This window comes from Idiotropiscis lumnitzeri, chromosome 13 (genome assembly GCF_059441095.1).
Source record: "Idiotropiscis lumnitzeri isolate Australia: NSW breed Sydney's pygmy pipehorse chromosome 13, RoL_Ilum_1.0, whole genome shotgun sequence".
NCBI classification, from domain to species: Eukaryota; Metazoa; Chordata; class Actinopteri; order Syngnathiformes; family Syngnathidae; genus Idiotropiscis; species Idiotropiscis lumnitzeri.
In genome coordinates, this window is record NC_142403.1 from 20,241,296 (window position 1) to 20,266,470 (window position 25,175).

Sequence of the window (25,175 nt, forward strand, 5' to 3'; positions counted from 1 at the left end):
TTTTTTTGGGGTGGGCTTCCGGGACGTGGGACAGCCCATCGTCTTTCACGTGCTGGGGGCAGCCCAACATTCGTTTGGGAATGACTTTTAAGAACTAAAGGCAGCTCACCACTTCAGGTTTGCTGACAAGTCCCCTCTGTTTGATTGTTAGGCATCTTTCAGGACCTGACGCAATCAGTTTTTTGTAGGTTCTGAGGGAGGCCCACTTTTACCAGAACATTGGGGTAACCCACTTGAAAGGGGCACCTCACCAAAGCGCCACAAGAATGCCATGTTAACTGACACGCTGCTTATCCAGCCAGAAACGCAAATCCCAATAAGCGACAAAAACAAGAACAAAGCAAAGAGTCGCCGCCCCTGAGCCAGTCCCTCCTGGCGTCTGACGCCACAAAACTCCATAGCATCAATTTAAAATTAAAATTAAAAAAAAAAATGTATCATGGTTGTTGGTCTTGTTTTATGGCTTTCTCAGATATATTCAGCAAAAAGTCTTTGATAAGAGAAACAAAAGTCCAGGTCCATTTGGAAAAACACTCAAGAATCAAGAGAAAGTCGGGATGCATTGGCTGCAGAACTTTGAAGTTTCGAGAGGTAAGAATAAAAACAATAAATTAATTCAAGTAAAGCTTAAACATCCGCACGATCAGCGTCGGCTTGTAGAGTTTGGTCTGAAAACACAAACAAAGGTGTTCTTGTGGTAGGACAAAGCGTGGGTTTGGTCAAACAGGGCCCACGTAAGGCTCACCTGGTGGGAGTGAGCCGGCAAAACAATCACACAGCGACGGAACAAATTCACGCGCTTATCGTTGCATAAAAAGTCAAATTGAGGGAGGAATTATTCATCAAAGTACAAACAACTCATCGGTGTGTGCGGCGGGCCCTTCAGAACAGGACCGGCCCAAATATTTCAAACGAGAGGCCCAAATTTGGAATCTTTCACAAAACAAAAGCACACAGGTTGGATTCACGGGGTTTCAAACTCGAATGATCCAACATTTAAAAAAAAAAAATCTTATCGTTGTTCTCCTTTGGTATTAGTCTCTGTTGGACGTATATATTACATATATACGATATATGATTACTTCTATTGGGCAGGACCGACCCAGGTCCACCCAAGTGACCTTTAGGAGGTCGTCGCCCACCAGCAGGACAAGAACATTGACAATTAGTGCAAACGTTCGTGCTACACTCAGCGAAAGCACCGCTTCCAGTGCTCTCAGGCTTGAAATCCCCCCCCACCAGTTTACCAGTTTACCGCCACCATTGCGACACGGCAAGCCCAGCAGACATCACCCACGTCCGCCATTCACGCACTCTGGAGCGCAACAACTTCAAGCAAAGCCAGAAAATACTCGACATCCTTTGGATCCAGGCAGGCCCCGTTTCACTTTAAGAGCAGGTGCCTGTGCTGGTTCTGTACTGATGCTTGGTTTGGTTCCGTTTCAGCAACGCCACTACATTTTGTTGGGTTTCTTGCGGTCACAATTCCGAGCTGTTAACAACCGTTGCTACTTTTGGCTCTCCAGCACAGGACCAACCCAGCGTTCGAGAGGCATTACATGATATTGACCAACGAGGGGAGCTTGCTTTCACACCCATAATTTGCTTTCTTGCTCATTAAAAGTTAATGATTTAATAAAATGGGTCCGTTTCTGGAAAACCAGCCAAATTGTTTTCAAGAGACACCAAAGGTGTTTCGTTCATTGTTTCGATTTCTCCGCACTTTGTATACCGTTTGTTTGAAACTACTCAGGTTGGTTGATTTGGTCCACACGATTGTAGTTCCGATTAAAACCGAGTTGAAAAAAAAGGTTACAAGTGTGAAAGCATCCTAAGACGATGTAGCTGGGGTCCTCAAGCGTGTTCCTCGAGGGCCGAAGTCCCGCAGGTTTTCCGGCTCCGCCTGCTGCAACGCAGCATCGATCGTTCAGGCGTGTCGCACCAGGGAGAGATGGAAAACGGGCAGGACACCCGCCCTCGAGGAACAGGATTGAAGACCCCCGCTATACGAGAAATAAAAAGGGTCCAAACATACACAGGTTTAGATGGCTCAAAAGTTTTTAAGGAACAAAAACTGGTTTAGGGTCCGTACTACTCAAGACAGTACAGACATCAGTTCACTTTTTTTTCTTTTTATGAGAATGGGGACTCAAGCAAAATAAATAAAAAGTACACTCTCATGGCCCGGACAGCCGCCGACAATGACCAGCGAGGGTAAACCGAGATTTATGCAAATGTGTGCCGAGAGAGCTGTGAAGTAAACAAGCGACCGTCCGATGAGGTGTTTTACAACAATGGGGCCCGTTCTCACCGCACACTTAGGAGGGGGGCCGGGGAACACATAGGGGGGGGGGCAACATTTGTTTACACAGGCTTGTCCTGAGCCCCTCCAGTCCACCAGCCAGCAATGCGTGCGCGCGCAAACCCAAAACACACAACGCTCTCCTGCTACCTTAAGACATTTCGACAGCTCGCTAACAGCGAACGTCAAGTGCAATCAGTTACATGAAATAATCTGTTCTCGGGCCTTTCTTTGAGAGCACGAACATTTTTTTTGTTGTGTTTGGCAGCTTGTCATCAAACCTGAAAGCAAAAAGGGCCTTTATTTACTACTACCAAGAGAAGAAAGAGCAGATCTCATTTGCAACTTTGTTTTTCTTTTCTCCCGCCAAAGTACCCGTTTTGTTAACAAAAGTGCCCTTGTGTTGTAACAAAGTGCTTTTGGAACCTGCCTCGGTGTGATTAAGGTGCAATTAAGGACAGGAGGAGTACAGCAGAGATGATTGCGTGTCAGGCAGGGAGGGGCCCTCGTGAGGAACGTTTTGGGGAACGTCCAACTAGGGACGGGCATAACAATTGATCGGCAAACAACAAATCCCTCAAAATGGAGCGTTGCACTGCACTGTCGGTTCAGGCTCAACTAGTTTGTGGTCGCAAACGACGTCAGCGACGGGTGGGCGAGCGACGGCAACTCCTTCGAGTGCACAAACAGGAATTCAAAGTATTCAGATAAACCGCGGCTTATAGCCTGGCGCGGCTTGTATACTTTTGTTTTTTGGCCAAAAAGTTGCTGCGGCTTTTATGCGGGTGTGTCGTGCATCCAGAAAATACGGTATTCGGAAAATTGACGGTTAATTTTTCCCGCAGAAGATTTTAGAAAGGTATTGAAATGCCCATCCCTAATTCAAATATCAACAAATATGGAATACGATGATTCACTTCCCAAAATCTTGGGCAAGTTTCCACCAAGCAGTACGATTCACTTGAGGTTGTGTCAGTATCTCGCAACGTATTCTCCCGCTTTTCAGCACGCTTGGGCTCGCGACAAAGTACAGAGTCAGACGGTTGGCTTTGTAGAGTGGAGCTTGATCCACTGCCGTTTGTTTGGATTGGTTGAGCGACAATTGTCGGCGCTCACCTGTGCGGCACGTTTATGGTTTCAGGTCCCCAACACGTAGCACGGTGCGGCGAACCGGACTGCTCGGCGGAAACCCGACTTTAAGGACAAGCAGGAAAGTGCGCTGGGGCTGGCAGCTCAAGGTGCATGTTTGAACAGGCCGAAGCTGACTCACACACTGATGATGTGGCCACAGGGACCCTGACTGCCACGCACACACACCGACACACGCATGCACCCACGGTAACACCGGGCTCTATTATAATCATATCCCTTAAGGGCATTAGCGGTCCACAGAGAGAGAGAGAGAGAGATTGTGTGTGTGAGGGTTGGGGGGGGGAGGCGCGATGTGATCCCCCACCCTCCTCCTGCATGGAAACGTGGCTGAGCTGGGGGAGATTATTTTTTTGGAATGCATCAGGCATGGCGAGATCCGCCTCCCCTTCCCCTTTCCTCCCTTGAACCCGCTGCAGCTGCACTTCTATTTGGCCTCCTGACACGGGCAGGTATTTACCGCTCTCTACATCGTCCAAATTGTGAGGTCTCCCAAAAAAAAAGAAAAAGAAAAGCTATTTAAACAAGGAAGAAAAAAAAACGGCCCCCTCTCTTTCTATTGCGTGTCTTTCGTTTATCTGTACAAACAGAAAAAAAAAAAAGGTGCTCATCTTTTCTCTTCGTTCTCATTTGCTCTCCCTGTCGTTCCTTAAACCTGCGCCTTGTCACACAAGGACACACTGCACAAAGCCAAGCACATTCATTCAATCATTGCAACTCATCATTTTTTAGGCAGGAACTATCAAGTGTTTTGGTTTTTTCTTTCCCTCTCCCCTCAGGTGACTCCACAAACATTCATACGGGTTGTTTGCCAATGCTGTGAGAAATACGACATCCAGCCCATGAGGAGAAGCCAGAACCATCGACAAGGATGTGCCGTATATACATGTCTACAATTATAAAGTGTCAAGTACCCAGTCAACTCAAACAAGGAACACAAATAAAATTAAGACAGGAAAACTTCAATTGCAGGGTGTGAGGGCAGTTGCAGCGTTTTCCAAACACCGAGCCTCGTACTCCCTCGTCCTGCAATCGGCGAGCCCCCACCAATGCGGATTTGACTCGTTTCGTTAAGACAAACGATAAGATTCGCCCGATGCATTTTTTTTTTTTTGTTATCGAGTAACACTTCAATCAAACCCTCGTCTATGACTCTTTCTGGAACATTTGGAGAGCGAGAGAGAGCGAGCGAGCGAGCGAGCTGTTGCATCACAAGTGTGGTGAGTTTTCCTTGCATATGCCATATTATGGCAACGTTGTTTCTATGGTAACTGTACATTTCTAGACCTGCAAAAAAAAAAAAAAAGAGCGCTTTTCTCTGGGAAAGATTTGTCCTCGCTTCACCCGTACGGCAGCCGGAAGGAGCTCAGACACCTTTGCTCAGAGCTCGCCCGATAATAAAAACCTAAAATCAACTGCATAGTTTCTTAGTATCCTTTATACATTATGCCAATGTATAAAACCCCCGATTATTATTGATAAGAAAGAAATGGCCCAGAAAGTGGACGTTGCGGGTGCGTGAGTTGAAGCGTTCGTTGCTCTTTAAACAGACTCAAGTGCTTTCACGTCTACTTTGTTTCCCAAAGTAAAAGGAGAAAGAAATGTTAAGATTAAAATTTCCGTGACACCCTGATTTGGTTTATAGAGCCATAGTTAGTTTTTTTGTTTTTTTTTTTAGATGTATATATATATATTCTATGAAGTCTGTATTTTTTTCCCTCCTCTGTGTAGACAGGCGGAGTCGAGTGACGTTCTGAAGAGTTTGTCTCAGGGTCCGGCCCCCCCGACTAGCTGTGGGCTGTGTGCGTGGGCCCCCTCCACCTCAGACTCGAGCGCTTCCGAGAGTTGCCGTCCCTTGATGATGTGCGGCTCCAGGCCAGTGTCTGAGCCGGGGCTCATCAGGCCCATGGGGGCATCCAGGAGCCCGGACTCTCGCACCCGGGGTTTTCGGCCCCGGCGGGACGGGATGCCGTTGCAGCCGTCCTTCTTGAGGTGGCGGTGCAGGTGGTCTGAGCGTACAAAAGTCTTAAAGCAGCTGGAGCACTGGTAGGGGCGCAGGCCGGTATGAACGCGCATGTGGTTCTTCAGGTCGTAGTTGTGAGCGAAGGCGGCGCCGCACTGCGTACAAATGTAAGGCTTCTCTCCCGTATGCTTGCGCATGTGAACTTTGAGCTTGTCCTGCCTGGAAGGAAGAAGGTGAGAGCAAAAAAAGAAAAAAGGAGGGCATTAGATTCAACTAATGAAATCAACTTGAGAAACATCAACAACATATTGATTTGAACAAGGTCAGCGAAGTACACTGTGAATGGTTTTAGTTTCTGTTTAATGGCCGAATATTTGGCTCACGTCCAGTGCCCCCCCCCACCACCCCCCATTGTGAGGTCAACCAGGTCGACTGAAGCGAAACCATAAAGACGGCATCTTTATCTGTGTAATTGCACTCAAGAGGACAACTGTAGTCTGACAATAAAGCTCAACGTTCACTGCGTTACCTGGCTCTTTTTTTTATGGGAAAGCCACAATCAGAATTGACACCGATCGGCCGTCATCGTGGAATTTCTTTACACCAAGGCGTGGCCCGGCTCTGAAACGACCTCCTGTGCCAGCCTAGGTCACTTGTCAGCTCAACTAAACTATCAAGACACCTTCATCTGGCTCTTGTACCTCCTCCCCCATTTGACAACATAAGGAATTTAAATGGATTAGCTCTCATACGAAACAGGGAGCCAACCCAACTTCAAATGGAAGACGACCAGGTTTACGAACGCACGTTGACACCAGCACTGACAAAGCTCAATTATTTTAAGGGCAGGAGTGATTTATTAGCGGGTGTGCGGCACTCCTAACCCTGATCAAACAGGATTAAGATTACAAATAGCCCATTTCCCACTGCCGGCCGAATTTAACCAGGAGGCCAATTCAGTTCACATTGGTCTCCCCGACCTCCCCTGCCAGCAAAATCTGTCGGTATTTGAGGCCCACCGCATCTATTCCAAGCACGAGTGCTCAGATTGATTAATTACAGGAGGGATTTCAAGGAAAAGACGGGTCTCCTTAATACCGGGAAACCATTCAAAGTGTCTTGCTAAACTCCGCTCACATTTATCTGAGCGGCACAAGTCCGATTTCATTAGAGAGGTAAAAGCGCGACAATGCAAGAGGGGAGTGGGGGTGTATAAACTACTCTGCTGTGGGCAATAATCAACACAGGCAGAGATCAAAAGTTCAAATGGCTGCATTGAAGCACACTGAGCACAATCTAGGGCCTGTACCCCCCCCCCTTTTTTATATCTTAACTTTATAGCAGCCCTCCAACCAGATAACGCCAGCCAGCCACAGCCTTCTTTTATAGGACCCCTGCGCTAAAAGTCCAGGACTTTGCTTTGGAGAACATTACAATAAAAGGCACTTTAATCACCATGTAGGAGCTGGAATATCTCGAGATGCTAAGCGATGCAAAAATAAACACTGCGTTGGCCCCTTAATGCAAAGCCTAAATCTCCGACTCTTGACTCTGCAGACGCATCCCACTCGCCGGGTGCTCTGCCAAGTCCAAAAGTGTTAGAACACGTGACACGGTGCAGTGGCTTCATTAATTGGGCTTACCTGGTAAAGCGCACTTTGCAGATGGCGCACTCATAGGGTTTCTCCCCCGTGTGTGTTCGGATGTGACGGGGGAGCTTGCCCGCTCCTTGAATGACCTTGGCGCATATGGGGCACTTCTGAAAGGCCTTGGAGCGCATCTTCCTCTCGCCGCCACCTCCGCCGCCCCTCTCGCTGACCCCCCTCTCGCCTCCGCCCACTCGGTCGTGGACGGCGTTGCTCCGTGACAACCACAGCGGCGGAACACCCGCCGTCACGGCGGCAGAAGGCGTGTCCTCAAGCTGAGGGCTGTTAAAGTAATTGTAGTAAAATTCCATATCCGGGTCATCTCCGTCGCCCGGATCGTCCCCGGCCGCCCCGCGCTGCTTCTGCCTCTCGATGGAGTCCATCATCTGCTGCAAGAGGGCACTGGCCGAGCCCCTCTCCCTCGCCATCAACTGCAGGGCGCCCTCTTCCGTCTCGGGTGCGTCGTGGCCCATCCGGGCCTCGGGGGGGAGGTAGAAGTGCCCGTTCTGGGAGGGAGGGCAGTAAAATGACCCGAGGCTTATTCCGTTGCCCTGCACCGCTTCCCCGTCCTCGTCGTCCTCTTCCTCATCTTCTTCCTCTTCGGGCTCATGGATGGGAGCCTGGGCCAAAGCGAGGGCCAGGGGGGAGTAGTACTCAGCGGGGCCACCGGGTGCGCCGTTGCTGGGGGTCCCGCCATTGCCGTGGTTAAAGTGCAGGTGCGTGGGCAGGTCCCTGAGCTCTGGCGTGCTGCAGCTGCTGCTCCAGTGCGCCCCTCTCTGGAAGTACTCCAGGAACTCCCGGGCCAGCACCTGGTTTCCCTGCTCGCCTCCTCCTCTACTCCTCTCCTCATCCTCATTTCTTTGCTCACTGCCCGCCTGGAGAAGAATCGGGAGGGAGACAGATTTAAGTTGCATATATGTTTGACATGAAAAAAAAATCCCCACTATGAGTAGTTGATACGAACCAAGACCCAAAAAAATGTTCAGATTTGGGTCTATAAATATCTTAAACTGCACACATTCCAAAAACGATAAAAAAATAAATAAATAAAAAATAAGATGTGGTCAACGTGTCCATGCATTGTGAGGACTTTTTACTCCTTGAAAAACAGGACTTGCATGCATCGAATTATAGGAATTATAATGCACGGCATCACATCTGACCCTCACTGTTTTCACGAGTAACATCGCTACAAGTGTCCGTGTTGAAGGTTTTTATGAGCTGCGAAGAGTCGTAAACTGCTTTGACCTCAGTTAATTCGCTAAGGTCTTGGCCTACATGATTGCGAGTCAAGCGCTGCTCCGATTGTTAGGTGATAACGTTGAAAGACACCAATCGCACACTTGATTATGTGGACGTGTAGCTGTGATATGATGATGTGATGCCTGAAAAACAGACACACACACGCACGCACACACAATTGTTCCTCCGCACAAGCAATTGGCTCAGCATGAGTAAGCGTTGAACTAACCCCAAGGCCGTGGGTGTGCGTTTGGCATGGTGAGAGCCACTGATAACGGCCTTGATGGGAGCTTGACGGGGCTGACGACACAACTTAAGGAAGGGGAGTCACGAGGACCACACACACCTTCATGGTAAACGGTTATTCTGGTTTGACAATACGTGCACAGTAGTTGAGAATGTCAAATTCAATTTGTCCTTGCCATGAATGATGTTTAAAAAATGAAATAAATCTTACACTAGCACCCGTAGTTCCGGAAGTTGTGGCGACTTGCCAATCCTGGGCGCTAAATGTTAATGCTAAATGTTACTGTTCATGGTGAGTCATGCACTGAAGCTTGATTTAAAAAAAACAAATTGAATCAAAATCGCAATACAATTTTTTGCCTAATATGGTTCAGCCCGACTAAATGTTGTCCTGAGAGACAATTTGAACGAACGTGGACTCTCTAGTCTAGTCTGTTAGCATATAGATTTTCCTGTAAGCGAGGCAGTGGTTAGCCAAAGGAGCAGAATTATTATTATTGTTTTCCAGAATTTTGGTCATGTGTGCAATTTTAAATTGTTTACATTCATATTATATTAGGGCTGGACGCTATGGACAAAATTTTATATTCCGATATAGTTCTCATACGGCACTAAAGACTAGATTTTAATAGTGTTTATGGCCTTGGTTTGTGATCCATGCATTCATTACCTTTTTAGACTTTTTGAGGATCCACGGGAGCCCGAGCTTAGTTGATCTTGAATTAAAATACAATGATTCGAACATTTTACGTGTTATCAAACCACATATAATTCCTAAAATAGAAATAAGGTCTTTGATTGGCGTACTGAACTTGAAAGACATCATTTTAACTGTACTGAATAGAAATTTAAATAGACCATTGCTGTTAACAGCATGGAGGAATTCTTGGAATTATGGCACACACTGGCTCTAAATATGGAAAATCGCCCTGTCCAACATAATTCACGTTTATTTAAAAAGCTTACAGTCCTCAAGTCTCACCAAACTGAACACCTCTATTAAGTGGTACGATAGTGTGTGAAACTATATCCCCAATATTTTTGAATGTGTTCCTTTCAAGGTAAATTAATATTTGTAGAAAGGTGACGTACCGGCGGGGAGAGCACTTTGGTGTCCAGCAGGTGTGTACAGACGTCCTGAACGGGCGGGATCTCCAGGAGGCGTGCGGCCGCGAGAATGTCAGCCACGCTGCTGTGGCTGACGGTCAGTGTGGCCGTGTAGGCAAAGTCCAGCAGCGCTCCGAGCGCCTCCGCCGCCACAAAGTCGATGTTGTAGACGTTGCGTTGGTCGGCGGCCGCTCCCGAAGTGAACAGCTTGTGGAAGTAGGAGCTGCAGGACGCCAGAACGGAGCGGTGCGCCGGGAACTCCCGATCCTGCGTGATCAGCAGCACGTCGCAGAGCAGGCCGCTCAGCCGCTGCTTGTTGAGGCTGCCCAGGATGTCGGCGCTGTGCTCGGGAAAGGGGATCCCCACGGGGCCTTCTTCGGCCTCTCCGGCAACTCCTCGGCCTCCGCCGCTCGCCGTCCCCCTGAGCCGCCTTCCTCCCCTCCCGCCGGCTCCGGACGACATCTTCCACCAGCCTGCCGCCGAGCCGCCTAGCACAGCCCCCGCCCGTGTATCCGTCCTGCCGTCCGTCTCTTTGCCTGTCTGAGGGGTGAAAAAGACGGACACATTAACATCTATACATCATGCTTCCAAACATAACTCATAAAAACAAATCTCTTCAACATTCCAAAAATCACGCAAACAAAAACTAATAATCAGCATGGCATTCATCAATGCTCAATCAATCAACCTCTCTTAGCCAAAAATTCAATGCACTTAAACCAGAAGATGAAGACAATTTTAAAATTGCATACCAGACAGCTACGGCATCAGCCAGAAGCAAAGTCAAAAGTCAGTCAACTAAAAGAACTGTCACCAGAAAAATGCTTAACTCATTTGCTGCCATTGACGGATAGAGAAGCCCCCCCAAAAAATAAATACATTCATCTTACCTGGGCGGGCAGTGAAAGAGTGAATGTGTATTTATGGTTGAATTAACGGAGCGATATTATAGAGCTGCTACGAATGAAACTTCACAAAAAGAAAATAGATCAAAGACATCATAACCGTGTCATACAGCACCAAAGGCCCCTCCTCCGTACGTGTGCCCGCTTTGACGCTCCTATTTAATATATCGATGAGTTGACTTCAAAACAAACATGGTTTTTCGTGGTCGTCTGTCACGACAAAATGCAACAAGACAAAAAAAAAAGACTGCATGGATAATGTGATGTTCTTAGTGGAAAACACTAAAGCAGATTTCAACCCACAATTTCAGCCTGAAAAACAAAAACAAACAAGCTCGAATCACGATAACACGCTCATGAGATAACGCACCTTTTGTACAGTTAGAAACAAACTTTAGAAGTCCTGCTCATGGTGTGTAAACATTTTGGGCTTCTTAACACCTTCAGTAGGTTCGGACTTGAAGATTATACTTCCTGTATGTGTTCAGGTGGCGGTGTGCCATCTTCCAAACAGCCATACCCACATTTGTGTGTGTGCGCGTGTGTGTGTGTGCGCGCGCACACTCGTGGAAGAGGTCGTGAAGGACAGTGGGGATCAAAATGCATGCTGGGAGCTGGGCTGTCAGCCGGCAGCCAGGGAAGAGAGCAAGGGAGGTGGAAGAAGCACACACACATACAAAAAAAAAGGAAGTAGTGAGAGGGGCGGAGGGGCTGCCACAGTGGACCCTGTGGAAAAACTCCACGAGGAAGAGGACACGCAACAAGCTGCGAGGGAACAGAATTAAAAGGGAGGTTGTCAATCCGGTCTGAGCTGGTTACCCCACCCTGTACTGTGTGCCAAGTTTCAGGAAAGGCTGTCCCCTAGCTCACGTGTGGGGGGGAGATTAAAATGATCGACTGAAGCCTGCGCGGTGGGAGGGAGGGAGTGAGGGGGGGTTTCGGCAGAACAAGGCATCCTCGATTCCTGTATCAACACACTCGCATGCACACACACGAATGCTGTGCCATCACAGAGACATCAATAATGCACACACACACACACACACACACGCACAAACACGTATCGTACATCCACCGCCCACCCTCTCCTCTCCATCTGCCAGGGAGAGGCAGTAGAGGGTTAGACGGGGGGGGGGGGGGGGGGGGGGGGGTCAGTTAGACTCTATATGAGCAAGCGTTCTAACGACCGTACAGCAGATTAACTTCCATGTATGCTTGCACGCTGCAGCCCCCCCCCCCCTCTCACCAAACCTGCCAAACCTGGCTGCCTCTCCTCCCTCACACCTGTTCACCTGCATTCACCTTTCACGTTCCCCTTCGGTCACCGCACTGTTTTACCAACACACCTTCAAAATCTGCCTTTTATGCTCAGTTACAGTCAGAAGCGAAGAGCACGTCCTGATACTTAAAAAAAAAAAGCAGCATACTCAATACAAAAGCATGGCCATATAGTGCAATTAAGGGAGTATTATAATCAAAAATAAAGTTCTAAAGGGCAAACACAATCCATTCCGGAACGCTGACAAGCAATTTGGAACTATTTTCCCCTCATAGGAGCAAAGAGAAAAGGATCAGAATGAAATCGTCACCACCACACAGCCTTTATGAGACGTGATTTTCAGAAATCTTCTCACATCCTCGAAGGTTGCACGTGAATGAAATCAACTTCATGAGGGAAATTGTCCACTGACGAGAACATTTATCCACATTCGGGTCGTAGGTGAGCCGGAAATCACATCTGATTTTGCAAAGAGGTGGGTTACACCCTGGACTGGTTGCCGATCCATCGCAGGGAACAAACAACTATTCAAAGTCACGGTCACAATAAGGAGAATTCAGAATTGTTTTTGGAATGTGGGAAGCCGTCGTTCCCGGAGAAAACCCACGCAAGCACAGGGAGAACACACAAAGTCCACACAGGAAGGCCTGAGTCCAAACCCAAGCCGACAACGTCAGAACATGCTAACCACTCATCCACTGTGCCGTTCGGATTTGTTGTCATCAACTATGATGACAAGCGACATACGAATATGCCGAGGTACTTGCTGCTACACTGAATTTCTGGCAAAAAGGCTCAAGGAAAACACGTGGTAATCTTTTGCTCCCCACCGAACTGAGCCCTCGTGAGGTGCACAGGGGTGTTGCAGGATGTCATGCGTAACGGCGGTTTGAATTTGAACTTCATGCCAGATTTTTCGGGGCTTTTTGCTCAAATGACAAATCGGACAATTTCAGCAAAAAAAAAAAAAAAGCAACCAAATGGCAAGCGTCCACTCGGATAGTGTGCTCCATTCAAAACAGGTCATATGATGTGTGTGAAAAAAACCGTGACAACCATCACATCCCCTCATTGGATTCTCGCCACACTGCGACTTCAAAAAAACAACAGCAGACTGTCTGACAGGACATGAGCAAATTGTATTAAGAGGACGCCTCATCTGAATATGGGGAGGACGACGGGGAGGACAAAGACAAAAAAGAGAGATGATGGCTCAGGAGGCAACAAAATGCAAGAGAGAGAGAGTGAGAGAGCGACCACATGGCCTCCGGTCACGTCCTCTGAAGGTGGAAAGTGATCTCCGTGAGCCCATCCAGACCCGACTTCGAGCACCTGCACTGGACCGGTCTTTGGCTGCGAGCTTGTGTACACGTTATCCTCGGCACATACAGGAGCTGACCCCGAGTTGCGGCTTTGCGGGGGTAAAGACGCTGAGCTGAGAAGAGATAAAACACACACAAGCACACACGTGCGTGCACGCAAACAAACACACACACTTCAAGTGAGAGCCAAAGAAGCAGCGAGGGATTCCTCTGCATGCCGCAGCCACCTGTCCCCAGATAACCCGACGTGGACCGAGCAAACACACCGCAACCAACCTGATCCCAGCACCTCCTTGTGGCTTGAACAAGGCCTATCACTAATTCATGCTTTCCAGCCATAGGGGCCAAAGGCGGATACAAAGCACGATGGCGTCTGTGCGTATCTCGAGGGAAGGGACCGAATCTTAAGGGCCGGTGAGAACTCGGGTCCTGCTTTGCAAGTCAAACCGCCGCTTGAAACACACTCAGTCGTGACCTCTTTAATTCATCCCTGCCATGTCACTGAACCTCTTTGGACAGGCTGTAGATCTGCAGGACCCGCTTACACTTCAGGCATGAAACGACAATAGTCTCATTAGCGACAGCGACTCGTGTGTGTGTGTAGTATCCCGACCCAATTTGTTCATCGGTCACATGGCCATTTCTTTCCGCGTATTGGACCTGAGGAAAAACAAAGATGGAAGATATCCACTGCCGTGAATTAAAGAGTCTGTCTTTGCTTGACAAAAAGCGTTCATATGTTCAAAATGTGAAGCCTGAGAATCTTCTGATGTGCTTGAGATCGACAGCCGCCACTTTTTTCAAGAAAGCTTTCAGTAAACGTGAGGCACCATATCAATCAAAACGAGTTGTAACTAGCTTCTTCTAAGAATTACTGTGAAACTCCAATTTGTTTCACGCGGCGTTTTGATGGTTAGCGTCCTCTCTTCTGTGGACTTTGTGTCAAGAGGCCTTAGGTTTTATGAAAGGCGCGATACAAATCCGATTTATTCTTATGAACTGCAGGCCCTTTCATACTAGCGACATAAAAACAGAATTTACTTTTACTATTTACCTCCATCGCTAATGTGTAGTAATGGCACTGGCGTGGAATGGGGCGATTATATCGATATTTCCTTTCAAGGAAATATCAGAGCCGAACTGCTGAGAAGATAAACAAGTCCATTGCGAATTTTAGGGGACAAAAAAAAAAAAGGCGATTCGATAATTTCCAAAAAACGGTGCTTGGGTGGGGTAACAATCGCTATTTTCATTTTGAAAAGCTCAGTGTGTGCATTTCGATGTGTGTCACTTTCACTGAAGCGTGTTGTGACCTGATCGGAGCATTTTGGCAACAGAGACAGCGCGCTTTTCTATTTCATCCAGTGGTACATTGGATTGAAAAATACAGAAAGTTCTCAGGTCATGATGTACTCGACCTGCGACTTTACGACGGACGTCCTTCCGCTGACATTTTGGGTTCACGCAGGAAAATGCAACCCAGACTGCATTTTCTTTCTTTTTTTTTTTTTTTGGCCCATATGCAACCAGGTCGCGTTTTTTTTTTTTTAAATAAGAGTCGAAACGGGTCAATTACACTTTTTTCAAATCCGACTTGGGCCACTTTCCTATTTGGTCCTAGATTGGATGATTTTTTTGGGGGGGATGCAACTCCAGCCAGGTTGCATGTATCCGACATTGATGTCATCAGGAGCTCAAAATGCGCTACCTGTTTTAAGTTGTCAAGAGAAATCAAGCACAAACTCTGCATAATAAACCATGAAGTCAAACTCCTTATCGCTGCGCCGACTGAACTGATAGTTAAACACTTCAAGGACAGCGCCAGCGTGAAGGAATCATCTGGTTCACCTCAACAAGGGGGATTGCACAAGATACTGGGAATGAGGTGGGGGGCAGCAGTCTCTTGGAAAAGAATATTTTGAACAAGCAACTAAGTGACTTGCGGATGCCAGGAGACTCATGGACGGAAATGTGATTGGTCTTATTGGGAGACGAGCAGGAAGAGGGCGGCCGGCTGATAACAGTGACGTTGCGACAGTCGCTCCGAGTCGCGAGACGTGCGTTGGCAACCGAGCAGGAAGTGCTGGTGAACACACTCAGAAAGTGAGTGAAGTGGTGGTGGGTGAGGCCCGCCTATTAAACTCACAAGCACTCATAACTGCAAAGAGTACGGAGGCCTTGGAATTCGTCTCAGATGTCAATGATAAACTTGGATCTTGTTCGTTTAGCTGGTAAAACCTGCTTCAATAAGAGGAAAGCTCAACGCCCACAGGTGGGGCAAAGATTCATTTGAGTAAGCAGGCGGGGGGGTTATTAAGCTATTTTGCCCTTATGCAAACTCAGCGTCGTGTGAACACTTTGTACAGACGTGTGCGACTGACAAACTAAACTAAAAATATCCCATCAAGATCAAGATGAAATTAAATCAACAGCTAATGTTGATTGAGGTCCAGTTTGAATAAGAATGTTCCGGTAAAACAAGCTTCAAAAGCGAAACAAAAAGTATCTCACCCAAGGCTTGCGCAAATCTCATGAGCATCTACAAGATTGATTTTGAGACGCCACCACAAAAGGGTGGCAACGATAAAGGGGTCCGATAACCCTAAAAGTAGAAATGGAATGCAAGAAGAAAGTCCAAGCAAGACAAGTCAAGATCAATTAATTCCAGCTATATCTATAAATCGTTATTCGGTGACAGCATTTCTCTCCTCCGTTACGTGACTGTCTGTCACTTTGACTTGATGGTGAGTATTATTCTAAAGCCGTTAGCAGCTCCTCGGCCTCTGAAGAGGGTGTTGAGAAAAGGAATTAAGTACCGTATTTTCCGGACTATAAGCCGCTACTTTTTTTCTCGATTTTGAAGCGTGCGGCCAATACAACGCTGCGGCTTTTTTGTGGATTTTTCTTTCACCACTAGGGGCGCTCTAATGTTCTGAAAATACGCTAAATAAATCTCAGATTTTTTTTTGTTCTGTTTTAATGAGCAAAGTTTTTACCGTGTTAAAAGGCACTGTTTTAACAATCTGTCTATGTACCTTTATAGCGGTGTGCCTTATAGTCCGGAAAATATGTTAAGCATTCAGAGCAGTGAGACTCCACTTATTCCTTGTTTTACCAAAGTCAAAGTATCCCGAATATTAAATGGTGAACTTTATACTGTTTACTTTTATGATCAAATTTTTTTTTAGGAGCAAAACAGTTCACTTTTGGAGTACGGTTTTGTTTAATTGTTTTACTGGAGTGTTATAAACGTTACACGGTTAACTTCTTTCTATACTAATATGACAATTAAGAATGTAAAAACAACGGATAAAGAGAACCACCTTTACAATGTTCTTAAAAGAAAAGACTAATTTATTGTCTTAACTCTAGCGGCCTTGAACTTCATTTTACACTTGTATGAAAATGAAGATGTTAACTGAAGACGTGCACCTTTTTTTTTCAAAGGTTTTATGAGCTGACTGAGTCTGAAACAATCATTCACACCATTTCCTCTGGGAAAATCTTCCGTCATCCCTTCTGACTGCCAGAGGCGCTGCTTCAAGCACTGGATGATCACTCTTTCATTTTGATATGAGAACTTGCAAGTCAACCGGCATCAATGAACAGAATGTGTTCAAATTAAGAGGCCACATGAGAGCGATACATTGATTAGAGTGGATAAAAAAAAACAACAACAACAAAAAAAACTTGGTCCTACATGCATAGAAGGCTCTTTTCATGCACGGTTGTGTCGCTTCTCTTCAGCGTGACGCAAATCTTAACACATGGCTTCCGAGCAAAATGTTGGCGGGCCTGACACAGGGCCAGCGAGGCCGCACGCACACCAAGCGGGAAGGAGTTCTTCCTGCGAGGCTATAACAGACATGTAATAGAAGCCGCCGTGTAATCAGATGAGCGGCTCTCTGTTTGCTCAATCCCTCTGTCCCCGCCGTCTGAGCCGCCCTCTTCGGCGGTACGGTCGCTCCATCTCAGCAGCAATGCATCACCTCACTTCCCTCTCTCCTCCCGCTCTTCCGCTGAGGACGCAAAGCGACTAAGAGCCCCGCCCGGCCTCTTGTGACGTGCCAACCTCCAACGCGACCCACCCATCTCCTCTCCTAAATCAACATCAACAGTGTCACATTGGTCACATGTCGCCGTCCTGACCACTCCGCCGACGCCGCTCGGCTTAATTAAAAGGCGGCTGTGGTCTCTGTGCTAGTTATTTTAGCAATATCCAAATAGGCAGCGGGCGTGTGACGAGAGCCTTTAATGAATGCATGTTTTTGCATCATGCAATGAACGAACAAAAAAAAGTCACTTTTCACCCCCAGCCTGAACAACATTCCACGCTTCTCTCGCTCACCCTAATTTGATCAGGTCGCATGGCCCTCTTCATAATAAATGTCCCAGAAGAGAACAGAAGAAGCCCCTTCACTGCCCCTAGACACGAGCACAACAACAGGAAAACAACAGAGCGGGGTCTGTGTGGCTGCAAGCCGTGCGATACAGAGCAGCTGACCAGGGGAACCAAACACAAGGGAAGAAGTGAGACTGCAGTCAGAGAAGGGGCTGCAAAAGCTATTCGATTATGACTTAGCATGAATTTACACGCAGCAGGAAAGAAATGACTCAGCTTGGTATGAAGATTTAAAAAAAAAAAAAAAACGCGCACACACACAGGAGGACTCTACCATGCATGATGAGCAAGGTTTCCTCAAATTGGGAAAATGAGGCGGCATCATTTGGATTGGAAGTTCAAATAATATGTCAAGGCATATTATGTGGATGCCGATGCAAGCTACCGACTCGCTATCAACGTGTTTATGGTTCTACAGTGTTTTTTTTTTTTTTTAGCACTTGAACAATGAAGGAAAAAAAATAAAATCGATCTGCATCTGCGACTTGACATTTATAACACCCTCAAAGTTTGATTCCCGGTAGCCCTTTTCACACAACCTAACCTTTTTTTTCCGTGCTTTTATTTTGTACAAAATGCAGAGAATGGGGGAGACTAAGTCAACCTAGTAATTTGATGCCTTTTAAAATTGCAGATTGTAAGTCGAACAGCGGGTCCATGGTTTGACAGTCCCAACATACCATTTTTTGAGGTTAGGTGCAGTGTGCGGCAGAAGACGCGATCACGCGACACGAGAAGGCACGCCATACGGACTGTTTTTCAGTTCAAGTTTTTTTTCTCAGACAAATATTAGTGACCCATTAATTCAGAATTTGAAGTATGTTGCCACCATAGGAACCCCGGAAGTTTGCTGTAAACATTTGCCGCCCAATAGTCAAGCAATTCTCACATCAGATGCTGACGTCGACACGCATCCAAGTAGCCAAATGCGGGTTGCCTTCCGGAGGAGGTAGTAATAAAATCCCGCCTACTTTGGGTTCTGGTGAAAGCAGACAAATCTTTTGTTACAGCTCTGAAGAGTCAACTTTCCAGGATCTCTGGTCTTACTCAACTTTTACAGAAGTTACTTTTTCTTTAAACATGCCCTATATAGCAAATAAAGGATGTATGATGGCCATGATGGATCATTTATAGTTCCATTCCTCTTTGTTGAAAAAGCAAGTCTAAATTTGAGTTTGAGCTTTGATAAAACAGTTATGTACATAACGTACTGTACATGCCAATCAAAAAAAAAAAAAAAAAAAAGTCAAGCTTTCAAACTGCCACGGCGACATCAGGAAAACCTGTCTTCTCAGTCACTCGGAAGCCGCTCGTTTCGGGCTATAGCGGTAAGAGGCACAAACATACAGGAATATCAAACTGTATTCAGCCTCACCGCCAAATTGATGGGTGGTGTCTTGGACCAGCCCACAGCCACTGAAGTCCCCTGCAATTCCCTTGGAATCTATTGTTGGTAACACAGACGCACACACATGCATGCATGCGTGCACGCTTACGCACACCAACACATATGGCGTCCTAGTTTAACCTCTTGCTGGGATTTGCTTGAGCCAACTATGCCCGTGTGGTCCAAAGCGGTACCTTGAGAAGTACCATAAAAGAGTAGAATCAGGACAATCATAATGGCGGTATCTATCGTATGCCCTGACATTGAGCATCGGGTGATTAAAAAAAAAAAATAAAAATATGTCCTTGCTGCTTCCTTCTGAGAAGCATACCAGACTGCTTCCAAGCAATTGGGCGTCTTCAAGTACCCTCTTCGTGTCCACATAAAAGAAGAAGGAAAAAAAAAAAAACAAACGGGTCCAACGGGTACGTCCAGCCAAACTTAAGTGTCTCGTTGCCATGTGAGGCACGGCATTTAAAAAACACAAGTGAGGCAGGTGAGCTAGGAGCAAAGATGCTGGTAAGTGAGTGACAAAAAAAAAATCAAAAAAATTTACAATACAATTTCAACAAATTAGACAGCCAAGTTTAGGTGCTTTGGGGAACAAATCAAACAAATCCAGCACCTGACCAATTGCAAGTAACAGCTGCAAGTCATTTGCAACTTCCTTCATTGTTCCATACAACTCATGTGAGACAAGAGCAAAAGAACATTTCTTCAAAGAATTAAAAGCGGCATGATAACAGAAGCAGGCGAGCGGCGCCGCACATTGACCCATTTGCCTTCCCCTACTTCATGTGCAAGTGGGTCAGGAACTCTGAACTCCTTCACAGGCAACATGATGTGGGTTCCATCCCTCCTGCCTGACTCACTTCTCAAGACAATGTGTGTATGCGTGTGTGTTTTTCGGTGTGCTTACCAAAGAGGAGGTAAGTGTCCCCCGCTCTGCCGCCTGCGTCTCTGGGCAGGGCTCGAGGTTTACCAGACAGGAAACTTGCGAGTGGCCCTCGTCATATAGGCAAGCCCTTGCCTGATCCCACACAAACAGACCCCCTCCACCTCCCTTTCCCCTCCAGCAACCATCGCTACCCCACCCCCCTCTATTTTCAGCCCACAACTGGGATCTGCATGGGCTGCGCTCATTGGCCCGTCAGCCGCTCACACGCCACACCTCCTGGCCGGGATAGGCTGGCGGCTCCTCTCTTTCCTGGATTGCCACAGGCAAGGCACTCTGGGAGACGGAGTTCCGGCGGCCCGCTTGACCAGTTTTGGAGCCCTGGCACGGGACTACGAGCCCCAGCTCCCTCTGCCCTCGGCCGCCCCCACTCTCTCCCGGCCTGTTTTAACGTAAGCACTCCGGGGCTGAATTATACACTAGACTGCGTTGCTAGCGGGCTGCCAGGTATTAAAGTACAGATGAGGCATGAAAATATAATGAGCCCGATAATAACAATTCGACAATTCCAATAAAATTGACGTATGCGAGCGGCACATTCTGTCATGCGCTCACGGTGGCGTGACATTTCACACACACCTCAAACTCCTGCTGACCTAAATAACAACAACGGAGCACGCTGCGTATGGCGCTGTCACAAAAAGTTGCCTTGACTTTATTATTAATTCATAACAGTTCCCGCTCTCTCGCCACCCCCCTCCTGTAAGTGCTTCCACCTGCCTGAAAAGTCGTAACGCTAAACTTTTGAGGTTCTCCAGCCATACGGAGGGAAGTAGTGTCAAAAAGAGGAACCTTGACAGGCGACCCACCTCTCGGGCCAGCCCCCTACCCTTCCACCACCTCCTCCTCCTCCCTCATTCCTCCCACTCTCCTCCGCTGGCCCTGCTCCCCCCCCCCCCCCTCTGCTTGACAGGCCCAGGGCAGCCAGCGAGGGGATGGCAGGCTGCATTTTAGCTCACCTGCGATGGCCGTGGTGCTGCTCGTTGTGGGGTTAGCGCAACCCTCCGCTCTCCTCTGCTACGGAGCGCTCTGGCTCGCTCTCTCTCTCTCTCTGTGGCTTGCTCTGCCTTCTCCCAGCCTCTGTCACTGTTGTGCAGGCTTAAAGCCCCCGTATGCGCTAACCAAGCAGCAGCAGATCAACTCAATTCCCTTCCTGGTTTCTGGAGGGCAAAGAGGTCCCTCCCTTTCTCTCTCTCCTCCTCACTCGCCCTCTCTCTTAAAGAAACATCCTCCATCTCCCAGCTCCCCCGCCTCGTCCCTCGCTCCCTCCCGCCCGCCGCTGAGCAGAAAAGTCAAGTGGAAATTTCTCCCCGCGTCTCCAAAGTGGACACTTGCTAAAGTCATAAAGTCAACAAGACAAATGATTAACCCGTGCCTCTCCGAGCCGTGCTTTCACTTTGTCCTATGGCGCTGCGGACGGCGATCACGTGCGGTTTGAGGTTAAATAAGGTTGTCCTCCCTTTCTTAACCGCTACTCCTTTCCTCCTGTATTGCGAGAAGTCGCACCCACTCATCCCACTGCCTGAGGTCATGGCGTCCCACCCCAAAAGCAAGCCTTGGCAGATTCCAGTACATAATAGCGGGGGCTGCCAGCAAGCCCCTTCGCATTCCCTGGCTTGGCCCCCGCTCACTGCTCATAATACCTGCCAAGCTCCAACAGGTGAGCTGTCAGGAAAGACATTCGCGTGTAGGAGTGTGTTCCCCGTGTTCAAGTGCGCAAAGCACTTCATGTTGCGCCACTTCCCTGCCGCCCACCTACACACGCACACCACCCTGACTGAGTGCAAGCCAGCCATTGTGCGGCAAAGAGGGAGCATTCTGACACACTCGCTTGAATGCTCGTTTAAGCAAACACATCGGACACATACTTTACACCACGTGTCCCGCGGTCCACCATGCATGTGTTAAGAGAAGACGATGGCACAACCTGGACCTAGAGGGCGCTGTTCTTCTGCAGAAACAAAAGAGTTGGAAGAAACATGGCTGTTCTTCAGTACTCTTTGTGGACTTAGAAGTACATTCCCCCAAAGTTTCCCAACCTTTATTGAGCTTGGAAAAAGATAGGGCTACAGCATTTGAATTTTGGAACAAATAGGATCAACTTGAAGTTTATTACAGTGAATGCCCACATATTTACACTTTGGCATTTGCAAATTGAAGTATTTGCGGACATTTTGGGACAATCTCTCTCTGTTATACACAGTTTGGCTTGAGGAACTATTTTGAAGTGAGTTGAGGAGCTTCCGTTAGACAAAAGCAGTGCTTCTCCACCATATTGTGGCCTCTGAAATTATAAACCATTTTGTCAGTGGGGGTGTCAGTTACTTGCGGATTTTCACCGTTCGCCACGTACAGTACACGAAGGAACCCTGTATTCTGTTGTATGACAACAGATTATTGTTCCCCCTGACATCTAGCAAAGAGCATTTCATAGCGTGCCGCACAAGTTCTAGAGTTAGACTGGAAGGCCGCGTGACGTCACAGCGTGACCTGGAAGGGGGGGGTCAAAAGTTATCAGTTGGGGTTCGTAGAGTTTTTGAGATTTGTAAAGAGTTTTGGTTAATGGTTGCAGATTGAACGTCTTCTCAGGCGCAAGAAAAAACATGAGAATTTGCCATTGCTACAACACACACACACACACACACAAAATGCATTGTAAAATTTTCCCCAATATCTGTCAAAGGCGAAAGAAAAACAGAGATGAAAGCTAGGGCATATACGGTGGTTAAGGAAAGCTTGTTGAAACAGGAGAATGTCATTGTCTGTTGCGGAGGACGATGTATTAAAACTACCTCTGGATCAGGTTGGCCCTTTTCCCCAGTTTTCTTCAGCCCTCTATACTCAAGCCATCTCTTCAATTAAACATTCGTATGTCCTTCGACATCTATACCAGTGAATTTGGCAGCAAGGGCATCATTCATGGACAGAACTACAAGGTTTACCTCGGTATTCATCTCATCCACAGACTACATGCGCTTAGCATGAATGAGACGAGTGAGTTTGGACCCCCTAGCAACAGTTGCTAGCGTCATGAATATTAATTCATTGCGTGACGTATGTAGTGCGGCACGCCATTGATGTACCTGTCTGTATACGTCACTGTCATAGACAGATAAACAAAGATAAAACAATAATTAAAATAATTTGTACTTAATGGTGTATTTTGGGGACTAATTAGGTGAAATTGGATCATTTCTCCTGACTCTACTACCTAATATTGTGGCCAGCAGGTGTACAGTGGAACCTCCAAAGTTGAACACCACGGCTTCTGTGACAAAGGTTGACTTCCAAGTTGTTCCAACTTCAAAACAACCCTCCCAACCCAACACACACACACAAAATCAAATTCATAATTATATTTTGCAACCAAATATAACAGCAGAGCATGCAGTTAGTTGGATTTCTTTTATAAGGCACAAAATACCAGTCAACCCAGTGTACCCTGCTGATCATGAAAATTCATCGTGACAAAAGTCAGAAAGAGCTTTCGAGACAATTCTTACCTTTCTTTTGTCCCACAAGATGACACATTTAGGAATCTGTGGGGGGAGGTGGGCTGGGTAAAGACTAAAAGAAGGGGAAAATATTACAGTATTAATAGCCTTCATTGGAAGGGGATGAATAAAGTAGAGCTGAACCTAATCTTTTCAAGGCGGGTCTGACGTTTGTCGGATTGATTTATTGTCCTCCTCGACTACTCGATTCTACCCCACATGAATGCATTTTTAAAGTCCACATTCCACTACACTTGTTGACAGAATCGCAATGTCATCACGTAGCTTCTTAAAAACAACCCTTTGTTCGTGAGAATCCAAGTTTCTACGGTGGGCTAGCAACTCGCGCATGCTAGTTAGCCGTTAGCACAGTGAGCAAGTAATTCCCGAATGCTAGCCAGCGTACTTTCTCGCCCTTTCGTTACTCTCGTGTAGCTTTTAGAGCCGTTTTTAGAGATGATTTTCCACTCAATTTTATATGCGAATAAAAAGAGAAGAGTCATATGAAGAAGGAAAATTGTTACCCGAGGGAAGCTTCTGGAAGGAAATGTTTCCCGCCAACCAGTGACGTCCGAAAGCGACTTTGTTGCTCCCGTTTAGACGAAGAAGACATAACAGACCCCACAGTGACTATTAAAGTCAATACACTCACGTTCGCTAATAAATAAAAATAAGAAATGAAAACTATTGCATGTATGAATGAAATGCATTTAAAGACCCCCTTCCAATTTATTTCACGGAGGAATCCATCAATCTTGTATAGCTCATGAGGGACTTGGTAGGATGGAGCCTTGGGCGAGAGGCGTCGTACAAGCTGGACTGGTCACCAGTTAATCGTAGCCGGGCAAAGAGACACATAAGCGTTTACATTTATGGACATTTAGTCTTCAATTACGTTTTTGGAATGTGGGCGAAATATGGACTGCCAATCAGGACAAACCCCACTGGGGGGAAACATGGAAACTCCACACATGAAGGTCGAAGCCAAGAAAATTAGCACAGGAAAGGGGGATAACTTGGAAGACTAATTATGCTGTGGCCTTTCTAGTTAATCACACAATATCTAAATGAAGCCTTTGAAAACACATTAGCAATGATTGACAGACGTCACGTAATTTACATTCACAAATAAGATTTATTTTATCCTTTTATACATTAGAACCATATCCAACACATTTTTATATGATAATAAATGACGCTTTTCCTTGTCATTTACATAAATCAAAAAAGTTGTATATTAAGACTGCAAAATAGTACTCCTGTAGTTTTTGTATATTTTGTACACATACAAGTGACAATGCATCCATTTTTTTGCTCAGAACGAATGCACATTGTTTGAGGATTTGTACAATAAGAGAGGGCAGCCCAAAAAAAAAGAAAAAAAAGCAGAGGGAACGCAAAAAAGAAATGCACGAGCTCGAGCAAGGCTAGCATCACCACCAGCATGTGACCAACACCGACCCGGGTTACAGTGCTCAGTTAAACCCCTTTTTTTCGGTACTATTTAAATATTTGCCTCAAGCTTAATATCCAATTATACTGCAACTTTGCTTTAAAGATGTGTGAGGTTTTCCCGAAAAGCACGAGCAAAGTCTGCTGGCTGCTTTTGGAGTGCCACAGTGGGGAGTGTAACGAAACACACCTCGGGGAGGGAGAAAGAAAAGTACAGATCAACAACAAAGAAAACTAAATATTAGCGAACAAAAATGATTCATATTGATAGCACAGAGGGTTCTCATTAAAACACCTGCTGATCATTCGCACCATTAAAACAAG

General features: G+C 46.7%; 1 protein-coding gene across 1 annotated transcript; it reads right to left on the reverse strand.

The window, feature by feature from the left end:
• Positions 1-867: 867 nt before the first annotated feature.
• On the reverse strand, positions 868-21,095 carry zbtb7a (zinc finger and BTB domain containing 7a). The gene is made up of 4 exons (XM_088313269.1): positions 20,865-21,095; positions 9,641-10,195; positions 7,058-7,935; positions 868-5,633 (listed from the first exon to the last, which is right to left on the reverse strand). The coding sequence occupies exons 2-4, from the start codon at positions 10,115-10,117 to the stop codon at positions 5,219-5,221; spliced, it is 1,770 nt and encodes a 589-aa protein (XP_088169395.1). The 5' UTR covers positions 10,118-10,195; positions 20,865-21,095; the 3' UTR covers positions 868-5,218.
• Between the last annotated feature and the right edge of the window lie 4,080 nt (positions 21,096-25,175).